The 10910-nt window shown below is 45.5% G+C and overlaps 1 protein-coding gene across 5 annotated transcripts in view; it reads left to right on the plus strand.

Annotated features, from left to right (window-relative positions):
• NDST2 (N-deacetylase and N-sulfotransferase 2) overlaps positions 1-10144 on the plus strand; it is a 49280-nt gene extending 39136 nt beyond the window's left edge. For all 5 annotated transcript variants that reach the window (XM_032191573.1, XM_032191570.1, XM_032191574.1 and 2 more), the window contains 8 exons: positions 260-442; positions 1246-1342; positions 2693-2816; positions 3984-4158; positions 4380-4550; positions 6326-6435; positions 7928-8030; positions 8209-10144. In XM_032191573.1, coding sequence (XP_032047464.1) covers positions 260-442; positions 1246-1342; positions 2693-2816; positions 3984-4158; positions 4380-4550; positions 6326-6435; positions 7928-8030; positions 8209-8334 — 1089 coding nt within the window. In that variant the 3' untranslated portion in view covers positions 8335-10144. The remainder of the gene's footprint in view (positions 1-259; positions 443-1245; positions 1343-2692; positions 2817-3983; positions 4159-4379; positions 4551-6325; positions 6436-7927; positions 8031-8208) is intronic.
• The last annotated feature ends 766 nt before the right edge of the window (positions 10145-10910 follow it).

The following is a 10910-nucleotide window of genomic DNA, read 5'->3' on the forward strand; positions in this document are numbered from 1 at the left end:
TCAGGACTCACAGGCAGAGCTTACCTCTGCCACCACTCCCAGGGGTTACTGAGAGGTGCGTGTCCCTCCTTCCGTCCTGAGTTTCTGCTGCCTTGCAAACACAAAATATATTTAATTTTTCAGTGGTGCAGTGCTGTTTGTCAGCCCAGACAGGCAGGGCAGACTGAGGTGCACACAACCTCTTCCTGGCAGCACAAACAAGCCAGGAGGAAACAGCACCATTACCTGCTTTAGCAGCATCCCATGTCCTTCTTTTCAGATCAGCATCTTCATGACCCACCTGTCTAACTATGGGAATGACCGCCTGGGACTGTACACCTTTGAGAGCCTGGTCAAGTTTGTGCAGTGCTGGACCAATCTTCGCCTGCAAACACTGCCCCCTGTCCAACTTGCAAAAAAGTACTTCGAAATCTTTCCCCAGGAGAAGAATCCCTTGTGGCAGGTGAGAAGGCAGTTTTAACCGCTCTTAGTGGTTTTCCAAGAGGTGTGTCCCACACTTACAGCAGAGAGACTGCTGCTGCAGAGCACAGCGTGGTAATGCATGAAGTCGTTAGGTTTAACCTTTGTGGCTTCAGGCTGCAGGGGGCAAATCGCAAAGTGGAAGGGATGGGGACCAGGGGTGGTAGGCCACAATCACAGTGTGAGCTTGGAGGCAAGGATGGCTGTCGGAGGTGACTGGAAGGAGGTTGGTGGAAGTTTGGATCGTTAAAGGGCTTATATTAGAGCAAGGCGCTGTGAAATGTTAAGTGTATGAGGAAAGGAGCCCTGTTTGTTGCTGGAAAAGCTTGCAGGCATGTTAATGTGATTAATCGTAAAGTAATTTCACACCGCAGAATTCATGTTCATTAAATAAAAACATGTTTATTCCATTTTATCCCAGCACAGCAGCTCTCTGCATGGTAATGAGCAGATGAAATTAGCTGAGGGTGATAGAGTTGTCTGTCTGCCAGAATTCCACAGATGCTGAGCTGTACTATCGGGGGGGCCCCACCCAGTGTGGCTGCGTAGGGCAAGACCTGTGGTTAACACTCTCAGGGGGACTTTGGCTCCTGTATCACTTTGGAGTTTGAAAATGTTCCCTCCTGTTTTCTCTAATTCTTCTTGATGCCTGGCAGAGCAGCAGTGTGGCTGTGAAGTGTTCTTCATATGCTAATAGCATCTTCCCTGGAGGACTGGCCTTCCAGCTTTTCCTCCCCTTTCCATTTGCTCCTGTGGTAATGCTTAATCCCATCTCTTATGCTGCAGAATCCCTGCGATGATAAGAGGCACAAGGATATCTGGTCCAAAGAGAAAACATGTGATCGACTCCCCAAGTTCCTCATCGTGGGACCTCAGAAAACTGGTAATGTTTATCTTTCTAATTTATCTAAAAAGTAGATTGCAACTTTCATCTCATTCCTCTAGAGAGGAGAGCTGGAAGGATCTCTGTTGTAGATCTGTATGGCTGCCCTTCGTGCAAGCTGCCAAATGACCACAGAGGATATTTCAGAGAATGTCAGATTTGTTCCAAACTAAATCTGGCAAGTCTGTCACTTTGCATGTTGGCAGTTTCCTCAGATCAGTCCTGATTTGCAGGAAAAAGCCCTACCTGCAGAGCTGTGTTTTGGCTTTTCCCCACGAGCTCAGAGAAACCATGACCTTTCTTAGTTTTTCACAAGACACAAGCTGTCAGCAGGACTAAACACACGCTTAGCAAAGGTTACGATGAATGTCCCCTAGTGCTTTTATTGCGACAGATCTCTGTGCGCACTGCATGCTCCATGTCACTGCCAGTAGGAGGCTGAGATCCTCTTTTGTCTGACCTCTGTCACCAGCTCTTAACTGCTGCGGCATCATGGTTGGCAGCAACATGGCCAGCTGTACGTACTGTCCTGAGGACTCCCTTCTAGCCTGAAGACAGCAAGGTCTCTTCAGCCAAAGCCAGGTTTTCAAACCTTGGCTTTCTCTGTAGTGCATTGAAACAGCAGCCACCAGCCATGCGCAGCAAATGGTGATCCTGCCTGTGGCAGGAAGCTCTCCCAGCCAAACTGCTGTCTCCTGCCGGTGTCGCTGTGAAGCTCTGCTGGTGTGTGTGCAGTATGGGTCCTGTGTCGTGGCCCAGGCTGCTTGCAGTGGCACAGTAAGAAAATCTTCCCCTGGCATCCAATTTACTGACCTGCTGGAGCCCGACAGCTGGGTGCAGAGCAGGGTTGTCAGGCTAGACTGGGTTAAGGGAAACATCCACAGCAGAGGCAGGCCGAGCTGTACATCCAGCTGAATTCTCATCTGAGGAAACTAATGCCCCTATTACATCTCCTTCCCAAGTGTGTGGCGTTGTCCTGCAGTGCCCAGGTCATGTCTGTTTAGCAGTCTGGGTTCTGCCACGTGACAGTGTGGCTGTGCTAACAGGGAAAAAAAGGATGGGAGTAGCCCAGCCATGGCAAGAACACAATATAGTCACCATGGGTGGCAGCTGCTGTGCTGAGGAGGTGATTTAAACCAGCTGCATGAGTTAAAGTCTGGGACTGAACTTCTGAACCATGCTCAGCCCCAAAGTGTTTGGTGTGTCTGCTGTTGTAACCTGCATGTGCTGAGGGGTGTGTTAGCTGTGTGTAACAGGAGTGTGGCCATCTGGGACTGTTCTGTGCAGAGAAAGCCTTTCATTCAGCCAACTGTGTGTGACCCTGGTCCCGTTAACTGGTTCTTGTTGCAGGCACCACAGCTGTGCACTTCTTCTTGACCTTGCATCCAGCCGTCACCAGTAACTTCCCAAGTCCATCCACCTTTGAGGAGATCCAGTTTTTCAATGGACCCAACTATCATAAAGGAATCGATTGGTAAGAATCCTGACATTCATTCTTCTGTGATAAGTTGCACGTGTTGTCTTTTCCCAAGTCTGTCTCTGTGTCCACCTTAGACTTGTTAGTAGCTTCTCCATTTCTGACCAATTGTTTTCATTGCTATTGCTCAGCACATTGTTTTCCTGCTCATCCAACTGTTTACTCCCAGGAGCAAGACAGGTAGTTTGTGATCTTAGTAACTGTTCACCAGGAGATACTTGAGGGCATGATTTAGCTTTAAAAAATTATTCTTCATTGAACCCACTGCTGTCATGAGGTTTCTTCTCCTTTGACACGTAAAACAGACAGCAGTGTGCTCACTGAAAAGTTCTTCCTGGGTTCTTACGCTGACGGCAGTGTCTTTTTGGCCACAATCTCCACCTGTACAAGTGTGCAGTTACAGTAAAGTGTTTCCACCTGGCAGGGAGATACAAAGCCACAACGGCACTATCATGCCACTGTGTTTCTGGGCAGAGAAACTGCCCGTGTGTCTTGCTTGAAGCATGACAGTTGGGTGCACTGTGCCACCACTCCCCTGTGTCTGGCTCTGAGGGACAGCTGTCAGATTTCTGCCATGGGATTTCCTTCCGCGCGCGATGCAGGACCTTGTGTGACCTCTCTGCTCACTTAGAGGACTGGTGAAAAGATACCGGAAGGTATTTGGTACTTGAGTGAAGCCCCCGTGAGTCCGTGCTGCAGAGCAGTACTACTAGCTGAGAGATGGGCATAGAAAGCGTGGGCTTTCATGTGCGTCCCCTGGAGAAGCCGTCCAACTTGAGCTGAATGTAGCACCACATGCAAGAGGGCAACGTTTATGTTTAGGATACAATCAGTTCTTAAGCCTAAATTCCAGCAGAGCAGTCTTCCAGTGATTTACAGTGTCTTGTCCTCTTTACCCTCTCCCTTCCCATTATTCAAATGTCTTAGAGTTTCTGTGTTACTGATTTTACAGGCTTCTGTGAGGCACAGCAAAGCTCTTGACCCCGTGTCTCAGCTATGAACAGAGGTACAAAGAGACAAATGATTTAGGTCTAAACAAATGGTCAGTGGCAGGGCAGGTGGCTGGTTCTGGCCTTTTTTGTGAACAGAATCTTCCTCCTAGAGCTTGCAGTGCCTTGTCTTTACCAGGCTATGCTGTTCACCAGCGTCCTGTCTGTTCTGCAGGTACATGGAATTCTTTCCCATCCCCTCCAATGCCAGCACAGACTTCATGTTTGAGAAGAGTGCCAATTACTTTGACACAGAGGTGGTACCAAAACGCGGGGCAGCCCTGCTTCCTCGAGCCAAAATCATTACAGTTCTGATCAACCCTGCTGACCGAGCCTACTCATGGTACCAGGTAACTTTCCTACACTGTTTTTGGGTGAGAGCGAGACAAATGCTCCAGTGGGGCAGAAAACCATGGATCCATTTCCACAGGCAGGCCAGGGGAGGTGATGCAGGCTGCCTGCAGGGTGTGGACAAAGTCAGGTACAAAGGGTGTCCGCATTGGTGTGTAAGCTGGTGCGGGAAGGGTAGAATTTTGTTTTCCTGCTCCTTAATTCAGCTTGTATTTTTCAGCACCAGCGTGCTCACAGTGACCCTGTGGCGCTCAATTACACCTTCTTCCAAGTGATCTCTGCAAAATCCCAGGCCCCTCAGGAACTGCGCAACCTGCAGAGCCGATGCCTGCTCCCTGGCTGGTACTCAACTCACCTGGAGCGCTGGCTGACGTACTACCCCTCTGGGCAGGTAGGACGTTTGGCAGTAGGGTGAAATAGACTGATGATGCCTTGACATTGCTGAGTTTGGATGAGATCGTGCAAAGCCCTTGGGCCCAGGGGATGAACCCTGCTGGCTGGCCTGAAACTGAGATGACAAAGCAGGGAGTGGTCTCTTGGGGCCCTTTTGAGGTTTACTGTTGGGGAGCTGAGAACAAACCCCTCTCTCTCCTCCCAACTCCCTCGCCCCCAACCCTTTATGTTCTGTTTTCATTTCACATTCTGTCTTGTCTTTTGGAACAAGAATCACCACTTGCTTCTTCCTATTATAAGCTGGTAAGAAATCAGATTTGAATGCTTCAATTTTGTACTTTACTGCATTTGTAAACGTAAATGAGTACAAGGCAATTCTGTGATCTCCCAGGCAGCTCTCCAGGCTTGAGAGATTTAGGACAAACAGCAGTGTCAGCACTCTCTTCCTTTCTTCTAGGCAGCCAGCAGCCCTGGGACCCTCTACAGGCCCAGCGGGTATTCATCCACTTGTTGTGGTTTCCTTGCTTTAAAGAGAGGCTCTTGGACTCTTGGACTTGTAGTTTCCATGTTGTGAAGTCTTTAGATGTCTGCTGAGGGGAAATTTCACTGCAGACATGTCAGGTTTCTGTGTTTTGTGTACAAATTTGCAGAAGGTCAATTAATATACACTACAGACCATTTCTGTCTCTAAATTCCCAAGACATTTATAAGCTGTCTAATACATGGTGAGTCGGAAAATATTTTTTCAATTCCTTTCTGTTACTGCAGTTCTGCTCAGACAGTCTGTACTCCAGCAGCGTTACAATGCCCATTAGTCACTTTAGGCTGCTCTTTTGGCAGAGAATAACTGCATGTGATAGATCTGCCAAGACTAAAAGAGAGAAGGCAGAACAAAGCAAGACCTATATCCCTGGTTACTGTCAGAATAGGACTGGTGCAATCCAGCTATTTGTCGTGGAATATTTAGCAGAAAGAGCAAGTCACTGGTGCCACATTGCAAGGAGAAGTGGCAAGTAGGAACTCCTTCAGGATAGCGTAATAAATACTGCCACCCATGCCTTCTGTGTGTGAGAATTAGGAATTTAACCAATAGCTCAGCCTGCCTCCTTCATAGTTACTGCGTTCCTCCATGTCTGTGGAGCTGGAGCAGGCAAACATCAACTGTTCCTACATAAATGTACCGTCACATTCTTGGGCTCGAATCTCATTGCTTTACTATTCCTGCGAGGAATGATAGAGCCAGTGAAACCAACGGGTGTGGTCACTGTTTAAAATAATGAAATAAATCACATTGTATGGCTGCTCTTTGTGGTGGTACCTTTGTATTGGTACACCATCCTTGTACTTTCTATTTGTCAGGGTCTCCTGCTCACATGACTGTTTTTCTGCTGTGTACTTTGGAATAGGTAATTTATTAGCACAAGTGTTCATTATTGTCTATCATACATGTAACAGGAGAGTAATCTTAGGTTACAGAAGAATACTTAGCCTAATGGTTGACTTCTAAAAAAGGATACATGAGACAATCTATAAATCATGCTACTGCTGCGCCTCAGTGCTCAGTTCTAGGGGAGTTTGACCAAAGACAAGTTTATTAAGCAAAGCCTATTGGGGTTCATTGGGCCACATCCCCCCATGTGGCTCTGGAATAGACAGATGTCAGTAGCCTTTACTCACGTGAGTGAAGGCCCAGGGCAGTTCTGAGAGCCAGAAAGCTCAGAACTTTCACTCAGCACAAGCTGCCAGAGGTTAAGGTGGCTGCTTTTATTTCAGATTCTCATTGTGGATGGTCAGGAGCTGAGACACAACCCTGCCTCTGTAATGGACAACATCCAGAAGTTCTTGGGAGTTACACCGCTCTTCAACTACACCCAGGCCCTCAGGTGGGGAATTGTTTTGGGGGAAGCTGCTTTCTCAGCCACGTGTGATACTAAGTTGATTGGAAGAATATGTCATCTCTGACTGCAAGACCTGCCGCGGTTTCAGAGGTTATGTCTAAACCCCAAAATTAGGTTCAGATGGTCGTATTTGGATAGCATGAGATACTAGACTGAAATCATCACTTAGTCTTTCCAGAAATGAAAGGGGAGGGGTGTTTTTTGGCACTGTCATGGAGAAGCATGAAGCTTCTCACAGCAGTAATTATGATGTTTTCCATTTGGTCTTTGTGGTTTCACTAAAGGTGCTGGAATTACTAGAGCTCCTTATGCTTGGTGTTACACATTGAATCTGACAGAAAGCAGAAAAAGGTATGATAAAAATGTGTGACAGGCTGCTCTTATATTCACCTAGATGGAGATTAGGGACACATTACACAGTTTCGAGGTAAAGAGCTTATTATTACAGAAGACGTGGACTTGACAGGTGCCCAGAGCTGTCTGAGGAAGAGTTAGCAGAGGCAGTACCTTGATGCTGCTAAGTTGAAGGATGTTACTCAGCCATTACTGTGATGTTGTCCACAGTGTAAGTTCAATTAATCTGAACAGATTAAATAAGTCCTAGCTCAAGGTGAACTGTAGCAATATCAGTAGAAACTCTGTAAGCCTGCCGGTGATCTTGAATCATGTAATATTGCTCTCTGCAGCTGAAACCTGTTTTTGCATCTTCTCTGCTACCTCAGCCTATGGTAGCTGAGGGTGGTAGGTGTGTCGGTGTGTGTAGGCACACTGCAATTGTCCTTCCTTCAATGGTAAAGACAGCAGTACCAATTCAGGCCCCCTCCTCCTACAGGAGTGTTCTAAAGGGGTGTGTGCACGTTTAAGGAAATACCAGATTACTTGAAAGCCTTACTTGCTGAAGCACATGTCATGATAGTAAATGGACTGCTTACAGTAGTGATACTGGCTGTTATGATTCCCCTCCCCTTCACCCTGGGTCAGAAAATAAGCGGTGTTGGTCAGCTTGCCTCAGAGTTTGGTACTTGTTCAACCCTCAAGCTCACCTTTGGTTGATTGAGGGACAGGATAGACCTGACATGGTTCCCAGCATTGCCTTATACCTGTGTTTTAGCAAGAGAAGAAGCACTGAGGCTTTAAACACACAGGGGGATCATCTAACACCTCTCAACTAAAGAGAAGTTTTAAAAGAATTTTATATACATTAAAACATTGATTATTTTTTTTTCACTAAAGCTTGAAAGACAAATGTAGTAACACTAAGTTGTCTCTCAAATTTGCATAAAGCTGAACCAATTGTGGTTGTAAAGGTTTTCTTGTCACAGTAGTGAAGTGCTAAAAACAACAAGAACAACAACTGAATAGCACAAAAACAAAAAAATTAAGCATTGAAATGCAAAATAGCTGTGGAGTTATTTAATTTCTGCTGCTACTAATTGAGCGTGTGGCTATATCTTCTAAACACAAGTGTCCTTTTCAGATTTGATGAAGCAAAAGGATTTTGGTGCCAGCTGCTAGATGGAGGAAAGACTAAATGCCTAGGAAAGAGTAAAGGAAGAAAATACCCTGATATGGATTCCTCGGTGAGTAACTGTCTCAAATTTATTGGTGGCAAGAGATACAGAAACATGAAACACAACGAGCAAACAAACCTGGATTTTCCTACCATCAGTGGTAGGAAATGACATGTGGAACAGGGACAGAAACGTGCTCAGGGTAACATTTTCTTTTACGCTAATCTGGTTTGTCTTTTCCACACAGTCACGGCTGTTCCTAAGAGACTTCTACCGGGAGCACAACATTGAATTATCCAAGCTGATGAACAGACTTGGACAGCCCCTTCCAACCTGGCTGAGGGAGGAACTGCAGAACTCCAGCTGGAGCTGAGGGGGACTCCATTGCCCCCGTGCCATTGGGATGTGTGGTGCTCCAACACCTGCTGTGATGCCATCTCTTGTCAAGCCGGAACAACTGGACAAATGAGCAGTAGCAGAGAACGTGTGCGTGGAACCTTTCCCTGCCATTGGGAGGGGCTGCTGCCTCTGACACTGTCCTGGGGCATGGAGTACAAATCTCATTCTTGGGTATTATTGGTGTGTTACACTCTGACTCTTACTTGCAGGAAGGATTTGTGTTGCCTGCCCTACTTCAAGCAGCAGAGAGAGCAGTTAACATTTTATGTTTAAATTACTCTTCTCAGTATATGAAATGGGCACTAGCTGGAGGGTTGATGTCTTTCCCTTATGAGTCCAGGAAAAAAAAAAAAAAAAGATTTAAGAGGTAAGGTATTGAGCCTGCTGCTGAGAAAAGAGGAGCAGCTTAATAAAAGGGGAATCTGGTCCCTTGAACCCCAGTTTTTATCTAGCAGTGTGTTTGGCAACAGCAAGGTACAAGAACACCTTGTTCCTCCCCATGTAGAGGATAGTGGCCACGGTTATTACTTACAGTGCCACTGTGTGTGGGCGTAGTGGACTGCACCTTTTTGGAGACAGATGTAACAGAAATAAGATTGCCTCTCCTTATCTGCAGCCTTGCAGGTATGATACGATGTCCAATGACTCTGGTCAATGGGCAGTGGGAGATAAGGCAAAGCTGCAGATACTGACACAAAATTTTCTTATCTTAGGGAAAAGGTTGCCATATGTGACAACGTGGCAAAGATTTCTCTGTAAGGACTTTAGCCATTTCAGAAGGTAATGGAAGGAATGGTAAGTCCCCTTTAGAGCACTTTGGAGGCCTGTGTTAGCAGAGCACAGTAGCTAAGGGAGGCAAAGCTCAGGTATTGTTAAATAAGGCTGAAACAGATTGTTCAATTCCCTGTGTCTGATCAGCTTTAAAAAAAAAAGCAACATTTTTGTCTTTTCAACAGCTCCAGGGTCTCTACTATGTATGCTGATAGCTAACACCTGTTTAGTCCCCCAGCAGTCCAACAGTCCAAGGAGAAATGCAAAAAACAGTCAAGAGTAAGTAAGTACTATTTAGATATAAAGGGGAAGCGTAGAGTTCTAAGTGGTTTCCTGTATCCAAAAGGGGCTCGTTGTTTAGATTACTACTTCTGCACATAGTCAAGTAAGTACACTAAGGTGCTGTGCCTCCTCCAGCAGTTGCCAGACAATTTTTCTCAGAGGAAATCCTCCGTCATGGTTGTACAGGTTTTCTGTTGCTGAGCCGTGGGCTTCTGAAGTCACATGGGCCATCGTCCCCCCCTTTCTGGACACAGATGGCCCGTAACTATTGCTGCAGTTTGAGGGGGGCAGGATCCATGCGACCACAGGTCATGGGAACTTCCACAACTGTCGTGAGCGTCTTTTCTCCTGTTGGGGGAGAGAAGTTGCTTCAACCAAGCTTTTCCATTGAGCCTTAGGTATTGTGTATTTCTGAATGAATGGTGCATTTACCGTTGTATGTAAATGTATATAGTATGCAATATAGTATTTTATTTCATGTGCCCTTGGAAAGGGTTATTTTGTGCAGCCAAAAAAAAAAAAAAAAAAACAGGACAGAAAGACTAGAAACACCTCTCTCACTCCTGGTGGAGAGAAGAGCCCAACTTCCTGCACTGGATCATGTACAGCATCATTCACATTGAATGATAATGAAGAAATTCTTGGCTCTCGAAACTGAGCACAAGTGTCTGAATAAAAGCTAGAAGTAGTAGTAAGTGGATTCAATAAATGTACTACTTATTTTTCTTCTTTGTGATGCTTTGGAGTGATGTCATGGACCGTCAGCTGCTAAAATGGTAAAGTAAAAAAAAAAAAAAGAAAAACCTACTCCAGCTCTTACAGCTGATATCTGGGAGGTGTTTGTTTTAATAACAATTGTAAGCTCTTTCTGCAGCAGTAACAGTGTACTAAAGATGTCTTTCTCTGCACGTGCATCTATAGGGTTGCAGGTGCCAGCACGGCACAGAGAACCTGTGGTTGGAGACTCATTCCTACTGGTTTGTACTAGTGATGACTTTAGAGCTATTCCCAGCTATACTGCAGTAGCTCCCAGCTGCAGCAACAGAGCTTTGCTGTCAACATTCTGTCCAGACATGCATCCATCGCCTGGCCTTGGCCAGCAGCCCATAGGTAGACCTACCTTACATCCATGCGGTAAGAAAGTATTATTTAAATAGTCACAGTAGTGACAGAATTGTAAAACCACCTTTCAGCTCTCACTTCACCAGGCACTTCAGAAACAAATACAGCATCAAAAGAGCAGGTATTATCATTGTTGTTATTATTATTATTACTATTATTTTTACACAGAAGGATCCCATGAACTGTGCTACTGCTGGTGTTATGCACATCTTCCTTCTTTTAATCCATTACAGGTTGTCACTTAGACAATTACTTCATACTTTACCTCAAGATTGTGGTAAATTTTCAAGGAAATAGATTCTAATAATAATAATAATAATAATAATAATAATAATAAAAAACGTACCAGGAATAAATGTATGAGGGGTTTTCTAA

Source organism: Aythya fuligula, chromosome 7 (genome assembly GCF_009819795.1).
Source record: "Aythya fuligula isolate bAytFul2 chromosome 7, bAytFul2.pri, whole genome shotgun sequence".
Lineage (NCBI taxonomy): Eukaryota > Metazoa > Chordata > Aves > Anseriformes > Anatidae > Aythya > Aythya fuligula.